Below are 24,016 nucleotides of genomic sequence, written 5' to 3' on the forward strand. Positions count from 1 at the left end.
TAAATTGGTGAGGCAAGATCTCTGTCGGCTGAACCCATGCTGACTCTGTCCCATTAAATCATGTTTATCTACATATTCTACTATTTTATTTTTTATAATTGTTTCCACTATTTTGCCTGGTTCTGAAGTCAGGCTTGCCAGTCTGTAATCTCCTGGATCTCCCCTGGAACCCTTTTTAAATATCAGCGTAACATTAGCCACCCTCTAATCTTCAGGTACTACAGACAATTTTAGCAACAAGTTACAGATCACAAACAGCAGCTCAGCAATGTCATGCTTGAGTTCTTTTAGTACCCTGAGATGTATACCATCTGGTCCAGGTGATAATACTTTTTAACTTGGCAATTTGGCTTAATATATCTTCCAGATTCACTGAGATTTCTTTCAGTTCCTCTGCATCATCACCCTTGAAAACCATTTCTAATTCAGGTAGATCTCTTATATCTTCTTCCGTAAAGACCGAAGCAAGGAATTCATTCATTCTCTCCAGTGGCCTTATCCTCCCTGAGCACCCCTTTTCCTCCTTGATCATCCAGTGGCCCACAGATTCCATCACAGTTTTCTGCTTCTGATGTACCTAAAAAATTTGTTACTATGAGTTTTTGCCTCTTTGGCAAGTTGTCTTTATATTCTTTCTTAATTAATGTTTTGCATCTAATTTGCCAGTGTTTATCTCTTCTTATTTTCTTCATTTGGATCTTTTTTCCATTCTTGAAAGGATGCTTCTATGGCTTTAATAGCCTCTTTCATTTCACCTTTTAATCATGCCGGCTCTCATTTTCTCTTCTTTCCACCTTTGTTAATACATGGAATACATCTGGTCTGGGCTTCCACGATGGTATTTTTAAATAACATCCATGCCTGGTTTACAGTCTTAACCTTTGCAACTGATCCTTTTAGCTTCTTTTTAACTATTTTCCTTATTTTATCAGATGGAAAAAAAATTGCAGAAAGTTAAGAACATAAATCTCTAGTGAGTTTAAAGGTGAGACCTGATGACAGAGATTGTCCCATGTGTGTATACCACCTACCCCTCTCACTGACAAATATCTGTATGTGTATGTGTTATTTCTCACATTGTTACTCAGTTACTAACTGCAATGCCATCTTTCCTTTTCTCCCTTCTGATCTGTTTACGTGATTTGTTGATTCTTTGCAGTCTATAGTGGCAGACGTCTCCTCATTGTCATTCTTATTATTACTGCCACTGATGAAACAACTGAGATTCCTACAGTTGTTGACTCTGAAAGAGACCAAATATTTTCCTAAGGAAAGAACATAACATAAGAACTGCCATCTCCGGATCAGACCTTAGGTCCATCAAGTCCGGTGATCCGCTCACACGGAGGCCCAGCCAGGTGTAACCTGGCGTGGGAAAAAAAACCCAAAAAAACTTAAGTCACCTGTATCCTTCTATGCATCTTTCGAGGAGATGTGCATCTAACTTGCCCTTAAAACCAAGAACAGTGGGTTCCGCAACAACCTCCACCGGGAGAGCGTTCCAGGTGTCCACTCGCTGCGTGAAGCAGAACTTCCTGACATTTGTCCTAAGCTTGTCTCCCCTCAGCTTCAGTCCGTGACCTCTTGTCCTGGTCACATTTGACATCGTAAAGAATTTTTTTATTTTCTCTATCTTGTCAATTCCTTTTATTATCTTAAAAGTCTCAATCAGATCCCCTCACAGTCTCCTCTTCTCAAGGGAGAATAGTCCCAATTTTTTTAAAGTCGTTCTTTGTAGTTCAAGTTTTCTAGTTTCTAGTTTCGTGGCTCGCCTCTGCAACCTCTCCAGCAGTTTTATATCCTTCTTTAGGTAGGGAGACCAGTGTTGGACACAGTATTCCAAGTGTGGTCTGACCATTGCTCTATAAAGTGGCATTATGACTCTCTCCGATCTACTAGTGATTCCCTTCTTTATCATGCCCAACATTCTATTTGCTTTCTTTGCCGCTGCCGCGCATTGTACCAACGGTTTCAGGGTCCTATCAATCAGTACCCCCAGGTCCTCTTCTTGTTCGCTCTTACCCAGAGTTGCACCTGACATTCTATACTCGTACTCCTTGTTCTTTCCGCCCAAATGCATTACCTTGCATTTTTCCACATTAAACTTCATCTGCCATTTCTCTGCCCAATTCTCTAACTGGCTCAAATCTCTCTGTAGTTCCTCGCTATCCTTTTGTGATCTGATTGTCCGACATAACTTCGTGTCGTCTGAAAACTTGATGACCTCACTGGATGTTCCTTCTTCTAGGTCATTGATGAAAATATTAAATAAGATGGGCCCAAGAACCGAGCCTTGGGGAACACCGCTAGTCACTTTCCTCCAGTCTGAGAGCTTCCCATTTAAGCCCACCCTCTGCATTCTGTTTTCCAGCCATTTGGCTATCCACCTTAGTATGTCTCCCTCTATTCCGTGGCTTTGTAATTTCCTGAGAAGTCTTTCGTGTGGAACTTTGTCAAACGCTTTCTGGATTTCCAAGTATATTATATCGACTGGTTCCCTGTTATCAATCTGTTTGTTTACTGTTTCAAAGAACTGTAGTAAATTCGTCAAGCATGACTTCCCTTTCCTGAAGCCGTGTTGACTGGCTCTCATCAGGTCGTGTGTATCCAAGTGCCGGACTATGCTTTCTTTAATCAGTGCTTCGACCATCTTTCCAGGGACAGACGTAAGACTCACTGGTCTGTATTTGCCCGGTTCTCCTCTTGATCCTTTTTTGAAAATTGGGGTGACGTTTGCTATCTTCCAGTCGTCCGGTATCTGTCCAGTTCTAATTGACAGGTTAGCAAGGTTTTACAGTAGTTCTCCAATTTCTACCTTAAGTTCCTTTAATACTTTCAGGTGAATTCCATCCGGTCCAGGGGATTTGTCACTTTTAAGTTTGTCGATCTGGTAGTATATCTGGTCCAAATCCACTTCTACTGTGGTGAAGCTGTCCTCTTTTTCTCCCTTGAACACTCTCTCTGCTTCAGGTATTGATATAATGTCCTCCTTTGTAAAGACAGACGCAAAGAAGGAGTTCAATCTGTCTGCAATTTGTTTGTCTTCTTTGATGTACCCTTTCCTTCCCTGGTCGTCCAACGGACCCACTGCCTCTTTTGCAGGTTTTTTCCCTTTAATGTATCTAAAAAAGGGCTTGAGGTTATTGGTCTCTTGTATTATTTTCTCCTCATAAACCTTTTGGCATCCCTCACCGCCTTGTGACATTTCTTCTGATCGTCTCTGTGGCTGTTCCAAGCCTTGATTGTTCTTTCGCCAAATGTTTTCCATTATTAGATTCCTTCAAACCTTTCCCAGTATCATATCCTTGAGAGAGGACTCTACTAAGAGAACATAAAGTGGTGGTATAACCTGATTTTTATGACCTAGTGGGAATGGAGAAGTTTTCTTGTTCACCCATCCAGTTTTTCAAGATCTTTAAGGGCAGCCTACAATTCCAAAATCTGCATAGGTGTGGTGGCTTTTCTTATTCCCTGATCTTAAAAGCACTTTTCAATATCAGTTTTAATTTCCTGAAATGTTCTTTGCTGATCTTTTCTATTAGTGATTTGTGGTGAATTATGGCTCCTTCCTCTACTCCTGGGGGAATTCTCTGCAAAAAAAAATAAAATTACATTTTAATTTATTGGGATTAATTAACCGCATGTTTCATGAAAAGATTCACCCAAAGTGGTTTACAATACATTGACTAGTAATCAGGTGCTCTTAAGTATTTTCCTTATCTGTCCTGGCAGGCTCACAATTACAGGGCTGGTATCTCCCCCTGTGCTCCCACCAGCACAACTGATTTCCTATATACTTCCTCCAGATCTCCACATACCTCATGAACATGAAACTGGTTGAAGGGCTCAGGGTTTACATGAGCCAGAGCAACTAGGCAAAGGCTTGGGAGAATTAATATGACTACTATTACTACTATCAATCATTTCTATTGCACTACTAAGCATACACATTATATGCAGGTACTATCTCTGTCCCTAGCAGGCTCACACTCTTAAGTTTTGTAAACGGGGCAAAGGAATGCCAAGTAATATATCCAGAGTCACAGAGACTACAGTGGGTGCTTTAGAACTAGAGGACATGAATTAAAAGAAACCTTGAAAAAGTGGGCTTTTAGTCTAGACTTGAATACTGCCAGGGATGGGGCTTAACATACTGACTCAGGCAATCTGTTCTAGGCATATAGCGCTGCAAGAGAGAAAGGACGTAGTCTGGAGTTAGCAGTAACGGAGTAGGGCACAGACAAGAGAGAGTTGCCCAATGATTGAAATTCTCAGCAAGGATTATAGGGAGAGATAAGGGGGGAGAGATGCGGAGGAGCAACAAAGTGAATGCACTTGTAGGTCAATAAGAGGAGCTTGAACTATTTGTGGAGATGGACAGGGAGCCAATGATACGAACTGAGGAGGGTGATGTGAGCATAATGGCAGAATATAAATCATGCAGCAGCATTTTGAACACATTGAAGGGGAGAGAGGTGGTTTAACAGGAGACCAGTGAAAAGCAGGTTGCGGTGGTCTAGATGAGAGTGATAACAGTGTGAATAAGGGTTTTGGTTGTGTACTCAGAGAGAAAGGGTCAAATTTTGGTGATATTATAGCGAAAGAAATGGCAGGTTTTGGTGGTCTGGTGGATTTGTTCAGAGGAGAGGAGACAAAGATGACCCCAAGGCTGTAAGCTAATGGGACAGGGAGGATAGGATGATAGTGTTATCCACTGAGATAGAGAGCATGGGGGGAGGGGAGGTAGGTTTGGGTGGAAGGAAAAATAGCTCACTCTTGGCCATGTTCAATTTTAAGTAGCACCAATGTCAGATAAGCAGATAGATCTGGGCTTGGTTTCTTGCAGAGATTTATGTTGTGAAGAGGTAGATTTTGGAAGTTGTAAGCATAGAGGTGATATTGAAAGCCATGGGAGGAGATCAAAGCACTAAGGGAATGGGTATAGATGGAGAAAAGAGGTCCCAGAACAAAACCCCATGTAACACCAACGGATAGCAGGATAGCAGTGGAAGAGGATCTACCACTGTATAAACTAAAGGTGCAATGTGAGAGGTAAGAAGAGAACCAAGAAAGAATAGGGCCCTGGACAGCATATCAAGGAGAAGGCGATAATCTACAGTGTCAAAAGCAGTGGATAGATCAAAAAGGATGAGGACAGAATAGAGGCCTTTGAATTTGACCAGGGTCATTGGAGACTTTACAAAGAGTAGTTTCCATGGACTGAAGTGGGCCAAAGCCTGAATGGAATGGGTCATGAATAGCTAGGGATGACAGAAAGCCTAGGCAAGTAGCTTAGATAAGAAGGGGAGAAGGAAATGGGATGACATTAGGGGGAGACAAGAGAAATGTCTCACCTCAAAATACAAAAGAGGCAAGGGAGGAGTCCTAACAGCCAAGGCAAATATCCTATATTCAAATACGTAGTCCCAACAAGGATCCTAGTTTCGGCATCTGAAAACGTCTTCCTCAGGGGACATAAAACTAAGCATTTACAAAGGAAATAAGCAAAAAACATTAAAACCATTGAATGTAAATATAAAAAAAGATATAAATATATATATATTTTTTAAAGACATTATTAGGATAACATGCAAATTTAAGAATATAAATCAAAAGAGCAACAAAACAGACTAGAAAATGAATGACATACTTATTAAACCATGGCATATATATAAGCCCATCCCTGAGAATCTTTACTTTAAAAGTACAGAAAAAAACATCAATGGATAAAACACATCTAAAACAATGAGCAAATATCATGGTAAAAGGTGTGCAGAGCTTAAAAACATACAGAAATCATGAACAAAAAGGCATTGATATGGTACCATGGCATGTATGTGCCCACCTTTTGAAAATCTTACTTTAAAAATACAGAAAGAAAGACAACAGTGGATAAAACACATTAAAGATGCCAACCAAAGACCAGGGAAAAAGTTGTGTAGAGCTTAAAAACATCGAGCCAAATGCAATATTTGTAAATGAACCCATAAATTGTACAAGGTTTTAAAAGAGTGAAAAACAGAAATGTAAATGTAGGAGGGAAATTGAAGCATAAATAAAGAGTGCTGCCATACTAAGTGAACACAAAATAAAGAGAAACTAAGGATATAAGGGTGAAACAAGAGCTAAAACGGAGAGAAAGGGAACGTGTGAAAAACCAGGAAAGCAAATACAGAGAAGGCAAAACTTAAAGTACCTGACGCTGATGCTTTCAAAATACACTGTCTGGAAAATAAAAAAATAAAAAAACAAAAAGCAGTCAGTGCCCAAAGTGATTAGGAAACAAAGGAAGAAAAACAGTGACATACTTTTGAAAAATGTTGCCGAGCAAACAAAATCGCTTGTGAAATAAAGAGGGCTGCACTCAAAGTCGGGAGCTTTAAAAGCAAAAGTGAAGGGAAATGTGATGACGTAAAAAATGACATCGGTGCACACTGCGTGCTAAGAGTGCAGAATTTGAAAGAAACCAATAGAAAGTCCATGACATAACTAATAGAGAAAAAAGTGGGAGAGGTGGCACTGTGGGAGACCAGTTAGAAGTAGATTGCAGTAATCTAAGCGTAAGGTTACGAGAGTGTGGACAAGGATCCAGGTAGTATGTTCAGAGAGGAAGGGTTGAATTTTGGCGATATTGTAGAGATAGAAGCAACAGGCCTTAGCAGTTTGTTGGATGTGCATAGAAAATGAGAGGTCGGAATCGAAGACGACTCCAAGGTTGCAAGCAGAGGAGACTGGAACAATGGCTTCTCCATCGGAATCGGGCCCAGACCGAGAAGCCCTGAACAGGCAACTTTAGTGGGCTGCCGCTCTGTAGACCCACCAGGTCCACATACCAAGGTCTTTAGGGCCAGTCCTGCGCCACCAAGATCACCAGATCCCGATGGGTGGCTATCCTGCAAATGATCTGATCCACCATATCCCACAGTGTTGTAGAAACACAGAGAAGCAAATCTGTGGGCCAAGGTTGGATCAAGGCATCCAGCCCTGCACTTCCCCGTTCGACCATGTAACTGTAATAGTGAGATGCTTTTGTATTCTTGGCCATGGCCATGAGATCCATGTCTAGTTTTCCCCAAGTTTAGACTATGAAGGAAAATGCCTTTTGAGACAGAGACCCGCACTATAGAAATAATTAATAGCACTAGTAGACCACTCTCCAGGATCCAGGGTCTGCCAGCTGAGAAAGTTGGCTTAGACGTTCTCTACTCCTGCCATATGGGCTACTGAGAGGGCCTGTAAGTGAAGTTCTGCCCACTGGAACAGTCTCCTGTTTATGCCTCCTGTCCTGCCTGTTTATGTAAGCCCCGGCAGTAGCATTGTCCGAAAACACCCTGACTGCTTTCCCTGTCAGGAAATACTGTAAATGTAGCAAGGCCATATCTCCAACATGGACCATTTGCCCTCTAGGAGGCAATCACAGCAGAAGGTCCCCTAGCCACTGAGGCTGGCATCAGTTGTGATCATCCATGCCTCGATTCAGAGAGGAATGCCCCTCGCCAAGATCTCCCCTTGGAGCCATCAACACAGGCTACGCTTCACCTACGCTGTCCAGGAGAGCCACATTTGTAGGGAGTGATATTGTAGGGACCATCTGGACAGAAGGGAGTACTATAGAGGGCACATATGATCTCTTGTCCAGGGCACAACCTCCAAGGAGGCTGCCATCAAGCTCAGTACCTGCAGATACCACCAGGCCGTGGGGCTCAGAAGGGCTAATATCACTAGCTAGGATCTGTGTCCTGAGATTGTTTGCATGGCACAGCCCTTTCCATGCCAAAGTGGACTCCCTGATATTCCAGACACTGAGTTGGCTGAAGATGACTCTTCCGAAAGTTGAAAATCAGACCAGGTCCTGTAAGAGGCTCACCATCTGCTGGACCACACGCTCATAGTCCGCCAGTAAGGGGACCAGTAATGATGCACCTTGACCTCCATCTGGCGAAGATAGGTCGCTACCACAACCATCAGCTTGGTAAAGGTGCAGAGGGGGGCATGGCCCCTCCAAAGAGGAGCGCCACAAACTGAAAGTGGCACTGAAGCACATGAAATCTCATATCTCCTGAGAGCCGGAAAGATGGGGATGAGAAGATACACCCCCATCAACTCTAAAGAGGCAAAGAATTCTCCCAAAGCCACCACCGCTATGACAGAGCAGACCATTTCCATGCAAAAGTGGGGTACTTTCAGGGTCTCATTTATAGACTTCAAATCCAGAATGGGTCTCCAATCTTGTGTGCCTTTCTTGGGCACTATGAAATATAAGGAGTATCTGCCTGAACCCGATTCTTCTTTGGGAAATGGTTCTATGGCATGAATGCATAATGTTTCAAATCCTATATGCAAAAACTGCTGAACCACTCATAAACCTATTTGTCAACTCCTGGTCTACGTCAACCAGAAAACTGAAATCGCTTCAACTTCTACTCCCATCTCCAAAGAGGTTACATACAAACGCGTATTTGAGTCGCTTTTCAAATATCTTGGCACCAAGACCTGGAACAACCTCCCGACTGACATCAGGTTGGAAACATTCTATAACAAATTCAGAAAAAAATTAAAAACACTCTTCTTTGAAAGCGTACACTGTAGACAACTAACTCAAAATAATTAATATCAGTAAGTCTTACCCCTACTCAAACGCTTATACCAGTACAATCAATTTCCATTCTATTCTTATTATCCTATCCATTATTCTTACCTCCTCAAACTACTATAAAGTAGTATATTCATGCTGTAACTCAAAACATTGTATGTCGCCTTGAACCTGTTTAAGCATAGCACGACTCAGAAATACCAGGTTAGATTAGAATGTCTAGAGTCATTTCACTGTTGCTCTGAGTCTGACCTGCTTCTCTGGCTATCCAGCTGGAGAGTCAAGAAATAGATCTGGAGGTGCCCAATAAAACTCGATCCTGTGCCCCTCCCTGATTATGTCCAGCACCCAAACTATTGGATGAGATCTGTTCTCATTTGTCTCTGAATGCTGACAGCCACCTTTCTTATATGAGGAGGATCGTCCATCCTCCTGGTGTCATTGCTGCTTCTTGGAGGCTAAGCCACCATGGAAACCCACGGATTGTTGGTGCTGATAGTCGTCAGATTACTGTCTGGAGACCTGAAAGGGCCTTAGAGGAGTAGCCAGAGGAAAACTGGCAAGCTCTCCTGGAAGCATGAAAATTGTCTCTGGCAGGTTGATGGCTTCTACTATCGAGGAAGGATTTGGGGCGGCAATCCTCCACACACTGGCCATGAGGTCATCTAGCCCGTTGATAAACAGCATTTGCCCTTGAAGGGTAATCTGAGAGTGTCCTTGGAGGCTGAGTTGCCCACCCATCAGGTGGTCTGATCCAGAGCAGGCTGAAATCTTACCCAGGACTCTAATGTCATAAAGAGCATCACCCACATAGTCTATGACCTCCTTCAACAGATGGGGACAGGCATCCACAAGTTTAGAGGGACTCATCTGCAGTCTAGTATGGCAGGTGCGCGATGCAGCTGCTGTAGCTTTGATACCCAAAGCCAGCGCTTCAGACTGTCTCTTCAGGACTGCGTCCACCATACAGTCCTATGCGCTTTCAGCATCACTCCACCCTTACTAGGAAGGGAGGTGCACTTAGTCACCTGTGCCACTGTAGAGTCCACCTTCGGTTGGACAAACAGTTGCTGGAAGTCCAGAGCCATGACATAGTTTGGCCACCTTAAGCAAGCCTTCAGGATTCTCTCACTGGTCAGTGACCAAAGAGATAAGATCTGGGTAAGCCAGAAAATTTTTTTTCTTTGCATTAGTGCCGCACATGACAGAGCACTGCGAGGTGGACGGCTGCTGGACATTTAGCTTCAGAATAGACAGGGTGTCAGAAATGACATGGGAGACTGAAGCTAAGGGATCATCACTGTGATCCACCACCACACCTGTTCCCTGAAGAATAATAATAACTTTATTCTTCTATTGGACCCTGACAGGGATCCCACATCATCCAATCACAGTAGAGCCCAGTGAAAATAAAGGCATGGAAAGGGACTTCCAATCATCCCAGTCCTGCTCTGATGGGTCACTGACACTGAGTGACAGTGTGGTATGAGATGGAGATGCCCCTTAGGCAGAGTAGGCACACCCATAGGCAGTGCAGTGCTTCTTGGTCCCATTAAATAAGCTTTCCAAAATAGGTTAATAAACTTCGAGAAGCCTTGCATTAGGGATCCTGAGGCACCTTGCTTAACTCCAGACTGGAGAAAAGGAGATGCATCTTCCGTCACCACACACTTGCTTTATGCCCCATCACTCTCGCTTCATCTGAGCAGGATCTCTTCTATTTCAACAAGTTCTTCTGGGATTTGGGAGGTTCCATGGCCTTGGAGGACTGACTAGAGGCCAAGACTGAAACTTCCACCTTTTTCTCCCGTGGCACGAGTAACATGGCCACTCTTCAACCAGCAACTCTGCACAACTGACATATGATCTAGGGCTATAAAGGCCTGAGGCATCCATCAGAGGCAGTCACTTGTCAAAATAAGTGGCTTTATTTTAAGAAGAAAAAAGATGTTTAAAATCAGATCGCTAAAAATCCAAGATGGCCATGTCAGAAAAATTGTGCCAAAAACAGGCCGTTGGAGCTACATGCAAAAATAAAAAATAGCATTAGGGTTTTAGAGGTGGACCTGAGTACTAACCCCAGGAACCCTAAAACTCCAATTTTCAGACCTCCTTCCCCCAAATGTTCCCCATTGGGAGTACTTGCTGTGACTTCAGCTGCCTGTTGCCTGAATGAGCCTGACTGCAGGGAAAGGAATTCTACCTCAGAAATTGCTCAGATCCTCAACCATCGAAGGAAATCTTCTGCCTGCTGGTCGAATGGACCACAACCACCCGGAATTCCTCTTACAGCAACAGGGGGTTATTATGCATGGGCTACACAGCCTGCACTCATCTCTGACCGAATCAGCAGGCAAGCAGCTCCCCAGGGGGATGGACACCGAACTCCTGAACAGACTCAAAGCAGGCTGGCTCCAGAGATTTTTGAGTGCCCCTAGATTCAACCTTTCTGGACACAGATATGGTCCTTAATAAAGATCCATTTCAAATTGTACTGCAGATTTATCTTTCAACATCATTATAATGCGTTCTCTCCATCCATGCTTTATCAATTGCTCATGTGATCCAAAATTGATAGATATCTTATCTGTTGGTTAACAAATTCTGCAAAATTGGAAATCTGCCTCCTCATTGAATTATACTTTCTGGTGGAATTCTATTTGTTTATACAAATGCTTTGAACAGAATGCTGCGGATAAATTATACTTTCATTCAACAATTCCTATCTGTAATATATGGAAGCCCATTGACATTTATTTGCAAACTGTTTAAATAATTAAGTCTGCAACATTGTTTTTTGGTGAATTTCCTGATATATTTATATGCACTATTTGATTTTTGAGAACTGTAATAATTACATGATTTTTATTTTTTGTTAATCTTCAACAAACAAATTGAACTTTAAAAAGAGAGATTGTCCTGGGAGCCTCAAATAAACCACTTTGGCATGGAGCGAGCCTGAAGCTCTGACATTGTCATGCAGAGATCCTTTTCTTCATATCAATGTGTCAACGGTGATTTTGCGTACTGGCTTCCTTTCTTCCGAAAATGATTTCCTCTTTCCATGCCAGCCTTTGTTCCAAGAATTCTAGGAATAATCAAGAAGGGTATTACAAGCAGAACGAAAGAAGTTATCCTGCCGTTGTATCGGGCGATAGTGCGCCTGCATCTAGAGTACTGCGTCCAATATTGGTCACCGTACCTAAAGAAGGATATAGCGATACTCGAGAGGGTTCAGAACAGAGCGATGCATTTGATAAAAGGTATGGAAAACCTTTCATACGCTGAAAGATTAGAGAGACTGGGGCTTTTTTCGCTGTAGAAGCGGAGACTTAGAGGGGATATGATAAAGACTTATAAGATCTCGAACGGCATAGAGATTCTTCAAATTTTCGACAACTACAAGAATGAGAGACCATTCCGAAAAATTAAAAGGGGACAGATTCAGAACCAATGCTAGGAAGTTCTTCTTCATCCAACGGGTGGTGGACACCTGGAACGCGCTTCCAGAGGGAGTGATAGGACAGGGTATGGTATTGGAGTTCAAGAAGGGATTGGACAATTTTCTGAAGGAAAAGGGGATAGAAGGGTATAGATAGAGGGCTAGTATACAGGTCCTGGACCTGATGGGCCGCCGCGTAAGTGGTATTGGAGTTCAAGAAGGGATTGGACAATTTTTTGAAGGAAAAGGGGATAGAAGGGTATAGATAGAGGGCTAGTATACAGGTCCTGGACCTGTTGGGCCGCCGCCTGAGCGGACTGCTGGGCATGATGGACCTCAGGTCTGACCCAGCAGAGGCATGGCTTATGTTCTTATGAAGCCAAAAACTCCCCGGGCGCCACTACTGCCCGTACAGAACGCACCGGTTCCATCCAGAAATGCAGAACTTGCTGGAATGCATTGACAGCCTTCAAGTCCAGAATTGGTCTGCAATCTTTCTTTCGCACGATGAAGTAAATCGAGAATCTCGAGCCCAAGTCTTCCCTTGGAACCGGCTCTATGGCCACCAGATCCAGTAACCGGCGCACCTTGCTGGCCCTGTCCGGAGTTCCCTTGGGAGAGGACAGGAAGAAATCCGACGGTAGCTGTAAGACCTGTAGTCAAAGTACCTCCCGGACCCACTGGTCCGAGGTTATCTTTAGCCATTCCAGGAGGAAGGTAGAAAGCTGCTCCCCGATCTGGGGGGAGCCTCATCAAAAACTTGAGGGACAGGCCGGGAGTTGGAAGATTGTTGGTGCGCTGCGCTGCACCTCCAAAGCGGGGTCTGGAGGCGCTTCAAAACACTGTCCTGCCACAGGGGATCTGATGTACTGAGTTTCACCAGAAGGGATGAAAATTCAGCTGTCCCGCCCCCGTGGTTGGGCGAGGTCTAGAGTCAGGAAGCACCTTAGGCTTACGGTCCTGCATACTGGCTATATGATCATCCAAACCCTGGCCAAACAAGAGCGAACCATTAAAAGGCAACTTGCTCTGTGCAGCCTTAGCTGAAGAATCACCCGAATCCATAACATTCTCCTTGCATAAACTGAATAAGCTCCCAGCTTAGCAAAAACTTTCAAGATATCGTAGAGTGCATCTGCTAAACAATTCACTCCAGAAACCAGGAAGTCGAGGTCCCGAAGGACAACCTCAGGATCCTGACTGAGTTTGGAATGACATGCTCAGGCCACAAAGGTAGTGGCCGCCACAGCTTGCACTCCCACTGCAGCGGAATCAAAAGGATGCTTCAGGGCAGAAGAGGGCAAAGAGGTACGTTTAGTGACCTGAGCCACCGCCGAATCCACCTTCGGTGGGACTAAGCGCTTGGAAAATTCCAATGCCATGGGATACAACTAAGCCATGGATCTAGCACACTTCAGGGGACCCTCCAGGGCCTCGCAAACCTCCAAGAGCATTTCCACCAAGTCCATGTGGTCTGGAAATGCAGCGGAAAGCGGGGGCTTAGAACTTATGATGGAACACTCTGCCTGAACCGCTGAGTCTGAATCAAGATTCAATGTCCGCAGGGACTCAGAGATAAGATCAGGGAGGCAGCTGAACTTAAAGAGCCTGCGCACCGCCTGATCCTCTCCCAGATTGTGGAAATCAGTATTCTGGGAATCCCCTAGATCCACTAAGTTAGCTACATCAGCTGACCCCACCGAAGAGCCATGCAACAGCATAGAAACAGACGCTGCTTGCTTTCAGGTGGACCAGCAACGGAGCAAATGGACATGCTGGAATCCAAAGGCTGAACATACTGCTGCCCCAGAGTCTGAGAGGGAGAGACAGGCATAGCCCTTTTTCTCATGAAAGCCGGATACATATCCACAAATTCTAGCAGAAAATAATTAATGGCGGCAAAAGATTTGGAATATTTAGAAGACATATGAGACTCTTCCCCTGGAACTGTGCTTGCGTTTCGCAAAAGCGGCCTCCTTACCCAATTTTGGCATTCCGGATGCTGGAATCACAACTTCGGCGGAATTAGAGGAAAGCAGGTCCTCTCCATAAGAATTGCCGCTGCTTGGTCAGACAAGTGGTCCATCATGCCCAGCAGTCCGCTCACACGGTGGCCCTCTGGTCAGACACCAGCACTCTAACCGAGACTAGCCCTACCAGCGCATGTTCTTGATCAGCAAGAACTTGTCTAACTTTGTCTTGAATCCCTAGAGGGTGTTTTCCCTATAACAGCCTCCGGAAGAGCGTTCCAGCTTTCTAACACTCTCTGGGTGAAGAAGTGGAAGAGGATCTCTATCCAGGTGGAAGGGGATCTCTTTTTCCTTAAAGGACCCACGGCAACAAGAGGGCATCCATTGAAAATCAGGGGTGGGAAATTTCATGGCGACACCAGAAAATATTTCTTCACCGAAAGGGTGGTTGATCGCTGGAATAATCTTCCACAACAGGTAATTGAGGCCAGCAGCGTGCCAGATTTTAAGAAAAGATGGGATTGGCATGTGGGATCTCTTCATGGAGGTAGTTAGGGGGTGGGCCATTAGTGTGGGCAGATTAGATGGGCCATGGCCCTTTTCTGCCATTATGTTCTATGTTTCTATGAACTTCCTTACGTTTGTAAGGAATCTATCCCCTTTCAACTTTAGAGAGTGTCCTCTCATTCTCCCTACCTTGGAGAGGGTGAACAACCTGTCCTTATCTACTAAGTCTATCCCCTTCAGTATCTTGAATGTTTCGATCATGTCCCCTCTCAATCTCCTCTGTTCAAGGAAGAAGAGGCCCAGTTTCTCTAATCTTTCGCTGTATGGCAGCTCCTCCAACCCCTTAACCATCTTTGTCGCTCTTCTCTGGACCCTTTTGAGTAGTACCATGTCCTTCTTCGTGTACGGCGACCAGTGCTGGACGCAGTACTCCAGGTGAGGGCACACCATGGCCCGGTACAGCGGCAAGATAACCTTCTCTGATCTGTTCGTGATCCCCTTCTTTATCATTCCTAGCATTCTGTTCGCCCTTTTTGCTGCCGCCGCACATTGCATTGACAGCTTCATCGACTTGTCGATCAGAACTCCTAAGTCCCTTTCCTGGGAGGTCTCTCCAAGTAATGCCCCTGACATCCTGTATACGTGCATGAGATTTTTGTTCCTGACATGCATCACTTTACACTTATCCACATTGAACCTCATCTGCCATGTTGATGCCCATTCCTCGAGCCTGATTATGTCATGTTGCAGATCTTCGCAATCCCCCTGCGTCCTCACTACTCTGAATAACTTTGTATCGTCCGCAAATTTAATCACCTCGCTCGTCGTACCTATGTCCAGATCATTTATAAAGATGTTAAAGAGCACGGCTCCAAGCATTGAGCCCTTTGGCACCCCACTGGTGACGCTCTTCCAGGCCGAGTATTGTCCATTTACCCCCACTCTCTGTTTCCTATGCTCCAGCCAGTTTTTAATCCACGTATTTCACCCTCGATTCCATGGCTCGCAATTTTCCGAAGTAGTCGTTCATGCGGAACAATGTCGAACGCCTTCTGAAAATCCAGATATACAATGTCGACCGGATCGCCCTTGTCTATCTGTCTGTTTACTCCCTCAAAGAAGTGCAGTAAATTCGTCAAACACAATCTGCCTTTGTTAAAACCGTGCTGACTAGTCCTCATCAGCTCATGTCCGTCAAAGTGATCAATGATGCTGTCCTTTATCAGTGACTCTACCATCTTTTCCGGTACCGAGGTCAGACTCACAGGTCTGTAGTTTCCCGGATCTCCCCTTGAACCTTTCTTGAAGATTGGCGTAACATTCGCCACCTTCCAGTCTTCCAAAATCTTTCACGATTTGATCGACAGATTGGCTATTAGTTGAAGCAGTTCAGCTATGGTCGCTCCGGTCCTGGGGATTTATCGCTCTTAAGCCTATCAATCTACCTACACACCTCTAGACTGATCGTCAATCCTGTCAGCTTTCCGTCTTCGTTTCCAGCATATAGCCTGATGGGTTTCAGTATGCTGTGTACATCTTCTTTGGTAAATACAGATGCAAAAAAAGTGTTCAGTTTGTCGGCAATTGCTTTGTCCTCTTTTAGAGCTCCCTTTATTCCATGGTCATCCAACAGTCCCACCGCTTCCTTCATGGGTCGTTTCCCCTTAATATATCGAAAGAACGGCTTGAAGTTCTTCACCTCCTTAGCTATTTTTTCCTCGTAGTCTCTTTTGGCCCCTTTTACCACCTTATGGCACCTGCGTTGATGATATTTTTGACCTTTTCCATTCCTTAAACAAAGTTTTCTTGTCTCTGATCACTTCCTTCACCTCTACAGTGAGCCACGCTGGCTCTTTGTTCTTTTTCCTCTTGGATCCCTTGTTGATACGTGGTATATATAGATTTTGCACCTCGATGACTGTGTCCTTAAAAAGGGACCAAGCTTGCTCTAGTGTTTTTACAGTGCTTATCCTCTTCTTAATCTTCTTCCCTACCATGAGTCTCATCCCTTCATAATTCCCTTTTCGGAAGTTCAGAGGAGGATAGTGTGGAATCCATGCACGGTTCATGCCCCTCGCAGGCCGTGGCGCACCTGATACATGGCTGTCAGCGATATGCCGCATTTATGGCATGAATCCATGCCATCCTGTCCTGAGGTGGCCATCTGTAAAGTTTGTAGCAAAAACGAAGATTCTAAGTCCAAAAAATATACTTTTGAAAACTTTAAAGAAAATCCAAGATGGGTGCCACGGGTACCGATTTTGCCCTATAACTGCCCAGGAAAAACACAAGGAACCGTGAAAAATGGTGATTTTATAATTTTACAGGGGGGGCAGAGCATGCAGGGAAACAACCAAAACCCCCGATTTCAGCACCCCCCCTCAAAAAAAATTGCCAAACTCTGACTCACAGACACCACAGACATTACATTAGTGATTTCTATTCTGCCATTACCTTGCGGTTCAAGGCGGATTACATAAGAATTGTCATGATGTTACGACATGTATAGGTGGATTAGATAAGAATTGTCATGAAATTAGGTAATACATAATGGGTAATTTGAACATGTGCTGCAATGAAAGTCTACAGCAGCCTGCAATACACAGTACGAGATCAGTACCTCAGGAGTTGATTAAACTGGATTTTTCAGATCTTCTGATCGCTTCACCTTTCCTGTCACCACAGATCACGACCACCAGGATCCCTCAGGGAAATTACGGAAGACACGCGGTCCGGTTCCGATCCCAACGTACCTCTACAAACTGCAGCAGCCTGCGCTCTACCCCTTTGCGGATGAACCAGGGGAGAGATGGCTCCCGATCCCGGAGACCCGATCCAATCTGCAGGCTGTCTAGAGGGTTTACTGCAGTTTAAGCTTACAGAGCACCCTCCAGAAGCAGACAAAATTTAAAATGTCTGCGATCTCCCACAGTAGGATCACTCCCACAGAGTTGATCCGCAGCACTTGGGCAAACCCGCGAAACAAATCAAAGACTAGGAATTGAAAACAAATCATGAGCAGAAGAAACTGATTTCACCCATGCAGCGAGGAACAAACTGAGCATGACAGGAAACTACCAGGCAGATAGGCTAGACTCCGGGAAGGGAAAAGTTTTATTAGCCCTGCAGCTGAGGCTAAAGAGGATGCAAGATCCCACGAGTTCAGCCTCCAGAAGGATTGCACAAGAATGGAAATTGTTGACTTTCCAGAATTGTATGACATTTGAAATACTGTATTCTATACAAGAATGCTTTAAAATGGTTGTTTTGATTTCATGAAGTAGCTGAACTAAAATGCACTCTGAACTACACACCTTTCTACAATTTAGACTGGGCACCCCCCAAAGTATGTCTTCATGATGAATTAATTATATGAAGTAGTGTTTCAAATTAAAGCCTCACCCCCCCCCCCCCACACACACACACACAAATGAGAACTTCAGTACAAACAAGTACATTTGACCCATAATCTATTCAGACTTCAGTTGCAGTAGAGTTGACTCATTTGGAGTATTCTAGATAGCGTATAGAATAAAAAAGCAAGTACAATAATCCTAGGCTTTCAGATTTGAATTTCAATAAACATTTAGGAAAGCTTTTCAGGCTACAGTCAAAGTGGTTAAAGATAAGATCTCTTACAATGATGCATACTTTAAAACAGTGCAAAGGCTAGCCCAGCAATCAGCTAATAATCACTCATCTGATAATGGAATGCAAAGCATAACATTCTGTTCTAATTTATCTTTTATATGCTCATATGGGTCACATTTCGATCTATAAATTATTGAATGCGAACACATTATATATGACTGTCATTTAAACACCAAGGCCTGGATTCTGCAAAGTGCATTCCGATTTTAGGCCAATCGGGATGCAAGTTTTAAAAAAAATGCTCCCCAGGCAGGCCGCCTTTATTGAAGGCGCCTCCGGGAGCCCCACAAGACCACCTTAGGTGAACCTAGGCGGCCCTACGCGTCTCCCTAGTAGAGCAGGAAATGCTTACAATGTAGGCTAGCAAAATGCTGCCCTACATTGTAAGTATAGCAGCCGTGGCTGCCTGTCCTCCTCCCCCCCCCCCTGATGATCGCCGGCAGGAGGGTGCCCAACTCCTTCTGCCAGAGGACACCCCTCCCTCCTCCCGCAAACCCCCCAACTAACCTTTAATTGTTGGCTGGCCGGGTCTTGCTACCGGCGGGCCCGCCTCTTTCCAGCCAATTTGGCCTTAGGCTTATCGGGTCCGCCCATCCCTTGCCCAGCCTAAGGCCTGATTGGTCCAAGCTCTAGGAGCCTGGGCCAATCAGGCCTTAGGCTTAGTGGGGATGGGCTGGAAAGGGGCGGGCCTGCCTCATTTCGACTAGGCGGGCCAACCAACAATTAAAGTTATTGGGGGGGATGTTAGCACAGGAGGCCCAGAGGGGGGGGGGCATCTTCCGACAGGAGGGATTGGGCACCCTCCTGCCGAAGATCGTGTGGGTAGGCAGCCTTCCGGCAGGAGGGGTTGGGCATCCTCCTGCCGGCAATCATCGGGGGGAGTGTGTTACAGGTGGCCGCTATACTTATCGTGGCAGGGATAAGTGTAGCAGCCTGTCTACTCTAACAGATTCTGAAACTGGCGTCTGTAACATGGACATTGGTTACAGAATCAGGGTTAGTGTAGACCCAATTCTATATAGGACGCCCCTCCCGGGCGTCGTATACAGAATCCTGGCCCAAGTTCCCTTTAGCGCTGTGCTTTATTGTTCTCTGTATAAATATAAATATTACAGTTCTGCTTTCTCTCCCAGAGTAAATAATATACTAGACATCATCAGGAGTTCTAAATGGTCAAACAAGTACAATATTGGCATAGTTTTAACCAGGGCTGTGGAGTCAGAGTTGGGACAATTTTTGGTACCTGGAGTCGGAGTCATGGGTACCAGAAACTGAGGAGTCAGAGTCAAAGGATTTATCTACCTACTCCACAGCCTTGGTTTAACAGCCAGAGTAGTGATGCATTTACATAAAAAAGGATGACTCATTCAGGTATTGGTACTGGGCAGACTTGCACTTGTCTCTCATATGTAGCAATTCAGTTTAGGTTGGGTTGGAGAGGGCTTTGACAAAATACCACTCATTTGGAATGTAAGGACTGTGCTGGGTAACTTTTATGGTCTGTATCCCACCAATGAAAAGATAAGATGGTTTTGATAAGCTAGAGCAGGGGTGTCCAACATGTGGCGATGCAGTGTTTTCCTCTGCTGCTCCCGGGTGTTTACCATCTTGCCGGCTCCCTCCTCTGTCTTGCTGCAGCATTTGCGCGTTTGTGTGGCCCCAGAAAATTTTTTTTCGGCCAATGCGGCCCAGGGAAGCCAAAAGGTTGGACATCCCTGAGCTAGAGTGAGCCAACTTCAGTAGTTGAAACCTAAATATAAATCTGGGCAGACTTCTATATCCCAGAATTACCAAAGAAAAAAAGACAATTTAACTGTGAATGTATAATGCGTGTGGCTATGCGGCAGACTAGATGGCCCGTTCAGGTCCTTGCTGTTATTACCATGTTCTATACTTGCCATGGTGTATAGCTTGTTCCATTCGTGCAAGATTGATGGATTTGTTAAATTATGAACCATAGCAAGAACTTCAGTAATAAATCAATGTTCATTCTGTAACAGCTGGTAATGTAAGCCAATCAAGGGCAGGAACTATATGAATATGATGAGGTATGACACATACTACAACTCTTGCAATTTTTTTTTCCTGCTTGACAATTCCCACTCAGTTTTAAGCCAATCTTGTTTTCAATTGTTTTCAAACAAGGGCTCATTTTACTTTTGACCTTTAAGGCTGAATAGCAGCGCAAGTCTTAGCTTCCACTACAATATACTGTATATCTTACCCAGTAGTGTACTGATTAAAGGGAGTATGCCATGGCCTGAGGAATGTGCACTCAAACTCTGCCATGCCCCAACCTATTCTTCCTGCCATCAGTGTCTGTGTATACTATCCAGAAACCCGCAGTGTATCAGATAGGTCAAACAGCTGATAAGAGCTGTTTACTGCATGAGCAGCAACGACCCCAGAAATCAGAGCACTCGCTGTGTTCTGGAATTATAAAACTAGGGAAGGGGAACAAATATAAACATTGGTCCCAGTATAGTACTGCTCTTTTCTTTAGTTAGAATCTTTATGACCATTTTTGATTTGAATCTGAGGGGGGGGGGCAGAGCCAAAATATTTAATAAACGTGTCTAATGAAGAGCTAGGCAAAGTTTCAGTAATAGTGCAAGTCAGGGAGACTCCTCTTGTTCAAAATACCATGCAACTTTTAACCTATTCTTAAATTTAACTATTTTGGCTCACATGAAAATCTGTTGCTCATTCTGATGTGGGAGGAAATTCATAGAAACATAGAAAGATGACGGCAGAAAAGGGCTATAGCCCATCAAGACTGCCCACTCTACTGTCCCACCCCATTAAGTCAGAGTGCTGCTCGACCCACGTAGAGATCCCACGTGGATGTCCCATTTATTCTTAAAGTCGAGCACGCTAGTAGGACAAAAGATTGCTGAACAAATTTTAAAATAGCTTGACATATAGTGTCATTGTACAGTTCAACTTTTACCCAAGGCTTTGAAATTTGGCATAAATTTGAAAGCTATTGTTTCAACAATTGATAAATGACAGAGAAAGTCACACTTTAATTCCAGCTGAGCATTAGCACTGTGCCCATCTCCATTCTGCTGATCCAGCTCTCACATTCACTAATCAGGGGCAGATGAAGACAGCTACTGCAGCCAGAACCATGCAGTTAATGAGCACTCTGCACCCGTTACCGGCTGTACAATGCAGATAGGGGCTCATCGTAGCCGTTAACAAGTACAGTACACAGGTGCACAGTATATTAAAATGAATGATAACAAGGTCATTAAGTATTCCTCCACAATGTACAGAAAGCACAGTTACTTACCGTAACAGGTGTTATCCAGGGACAGCAGGCAGATATTCTTGACTGATGGGTGACGGCACCGACGGAGCCCCCGGTACGGACAATTTTAGAGTGGTTGCACTCTAAGAACTTTGAAAGTTCTAGTAGGCCGCACCGCGCACGCGCGAGTGCCTTCCCGCCCGACAGAGGCGCGTGGTCTCCAGTTAGGATAAGCCAGCTAAGAAGCCAACCCGGGTAGGTGGGAGGGACGCAAGAATATCTGCCTGCTGTCCCTGGATAACACCTGTTACGGTAAGTAACTGTGCTTTATCCCAGGACAAGCAGGCAGCATATTCTTGACTGATGGGTGACCTCCAAGCTAACAAAAAGAGGGATGGAGAGAAGGTTGGCCATTAAGAAAACAAATTTTGCAAAACAGATTGGCCGAAGTGTCCATCCCGTCTGGAGAATGCGTCCAGACAATAATGTGATGTAAAAGTGTGAACTGAGGACCAAGTAGCAGCCTTGCAGATTTCCTCAATGGAAGTAGATCGGAGGAAAGCTACAGACGCTGCCATAGCTCTAACTTTGTGGCCCGTGACAGAACCTTCCAGTGTCAGGCCCGACTGAGCATAACAGAAAGAAACGCAAGCAGCAAGCCAATTGGAGAGAGTGTGTTTAGATACAGGATGACCCAACTTATTAGGATCAAAGGACAAAAATAGTTGAGGAGATGATCTGTGGGGCTTAGTACGTTCAAGATAGTAAGCCAGAGCACGTTTACAGTCCAAGGTATGCAAAGCCTGTTCACCTGGATGAGAATGAGGCTTTGGAAAAAATACAGGTAGGACTATGGACTGGTTAAGATGAAAGTCAGACACAACCTTAGGAAGAAATTTGGGGTGTGTACGGAGAATCACCTTATCATGGTGAAAAACAGTGAAAGGTGGATCGACCACTAGTGCATGCAGTTCACTGACCCTCCTGGCAGAAGTGAAAGCTATAAGGAAGACCACTTTCCAGGTAAGAAATTTGAAATGCGCTGTGGCCAAAGGTTCAAAAGGAGGCTTCATTAAAGCGGAAAGAACCACATTGAGATCCCAGACCACAGGAGGAGGCTTGAGAGGTGGTTTCACATTGAAAAGGCCCCTCATGAACCGAGAAACCAAAGGATGAGCCGAGAGGGGTTTTCCATGAATTGGCTCATGAAAGGCAGCAATTGCACTAAGGTGAACTCTGATAGAAGTAGATTTAAGACCAGAGTCAGACAAGGAAAGAAGATAGTCCAACACCAGTCCCACTGCTAGAGACATGGGATCATGGTGATGTAAGAGGCACCAGGAAGAAAACCGAGACCACTTCTGTTGATAACACTGGAGCGTGGCCGGTTTCCTGGAAGCATCAATGATAGAGCAGACAGGCTGAGAAAGGAGTGAGTGAGCCGAAGTCAGCCCGAGAGATACCAAGCTGTCAGGTGCAGAGACTGTAGGTTGGGATGCAGTAGGGTCTGCTGATGCTGAGAAAGCAGAGAAGGAAACAGTGGAAGAGGTATGGGTTCTCTGGAACTGAGTTGAAGTAGAAGGGAGAACCAATGTTGCCTGGGCCACCGTGGAGCGATGAGAATCATGGTGGCTTGTTCCCTCTTGAGCTTGAACAGTGTTCGCAGCATGAGCGGTAGAGGGGGAAAAGCATATAGGAAGAGACTGGTCCAATCCAGGAGAAATGCATCGGGCGCCAGACGGTGAGGAGAGTAGAATCTGGAACAAAACAGGGGCAGCTGATGGTTGTGGGGAGCAGCAAAAAGGTCCACTTGAGGAGTGCCCCATTGAGCGAAAATGGTCTGAAGAGTCGAGGGATCGAGAGTCCATTCGTGAGGTTGGAGAATTCTGCTGAGATTGTCCGCTAAGGAATTCTGTTCCCCTTGAATGTAGATAGCCTTCAGGAATAAGTGACGAGCTGTCGCCCAAGACCAAATCCGTTGGGCTTCCTGACACAACAGGCGAGAGCCTGTTCCTCCCTGTTTGTTGATGTAGTACATTGCAACTTGATTGTCTGTGCAAATGAGTAGTACTTGAGGAAAGAGAAGATGTTGAAACGCCTTGAGGGCATAGAACATCGCTCAGAGTTCCAGGAAATTGATGTGGTGTTTCTTTTCCTGGGCAGTCCAAAATCCCTGAGTTTGGAATTCGTTCAAGTGAGCTCCCCAGGCGTAGGGGGAGGAATCTGTGGTGATGACTAGTTGATAGAGCCCGTTCCTCCCTGTTTGTTGATGTAGTACATTGCAACTTGATTGTCTGTGCAAATGAGTAGTACTTGAGGAAAGAGAAGATGTTGAAACGCCTTGAGGGCATAGAACATCGCTCGGAGTTCCAGGAAATTGATGTGGTGTTTCTTTTCCTGGGCAGTCCAAAATCCCTGAGTTTGGAATTCGTTCAAGTGAGCTCCCCAGGCGTAGGGAGAGGAATCTGTGGTGATGACTAGTTGATGAGGAGGTAGATGGAACAGCAGATCTCTGGATAGATTTGAAGATGTCAACCACCAAAGAAGCGACTGTCGAAGAGACGAGGTCACAGATATGTGTTGTGAACAAGGATCCGTCG

General features: G+C 44.8%; 1 protein-coding gene across 2 annotated transcripts in view; it reads right to left on the bottom strand.

Moving 5' to 3' along the window:
- Positions 1 to 2,875: 2,875 nt before the first annotated feature.
- NFU1 (NFU1 iron-sulfur cluster scaffold) overlaps positions 2,876 to 24,016 on the bottom strand; it is a 78,074-nt gene continuing 56,933 nt past the window's right edge. Inside the window, exon 7 of one of the 2 annotated variants that reach the window (XM_033948080.1) lies at positions 2,876 to 3,590. In XM_033948080.1, the coding sequence (XP_033803971.1) occupies positions 3,465 to 3,590 (126 nt within the window). In that variant the 3' untranslated portion in view covers positions 2,876 to 3,464. The remainder of the gene's footprint in view (positions 3,591 to 24,016) is intronic. The other variant, XM_033948078.1, reaches the window with a different exon arrangement.

This window comes from Geotrypetes seraphini, chromosome 6, assembly GCF_902459505.1.
Source record: "Geotrypetes seraphini chromosome 6, aGeoSer1.1, whole genome shotgun sequence".
Taxonomy (NCBI): Eukaryota; Metazoa; Chordata; class Amphibia; order Gymnophiona; family Dermophiidae; genus Geotrypetes; species Geotrypetes seraphini.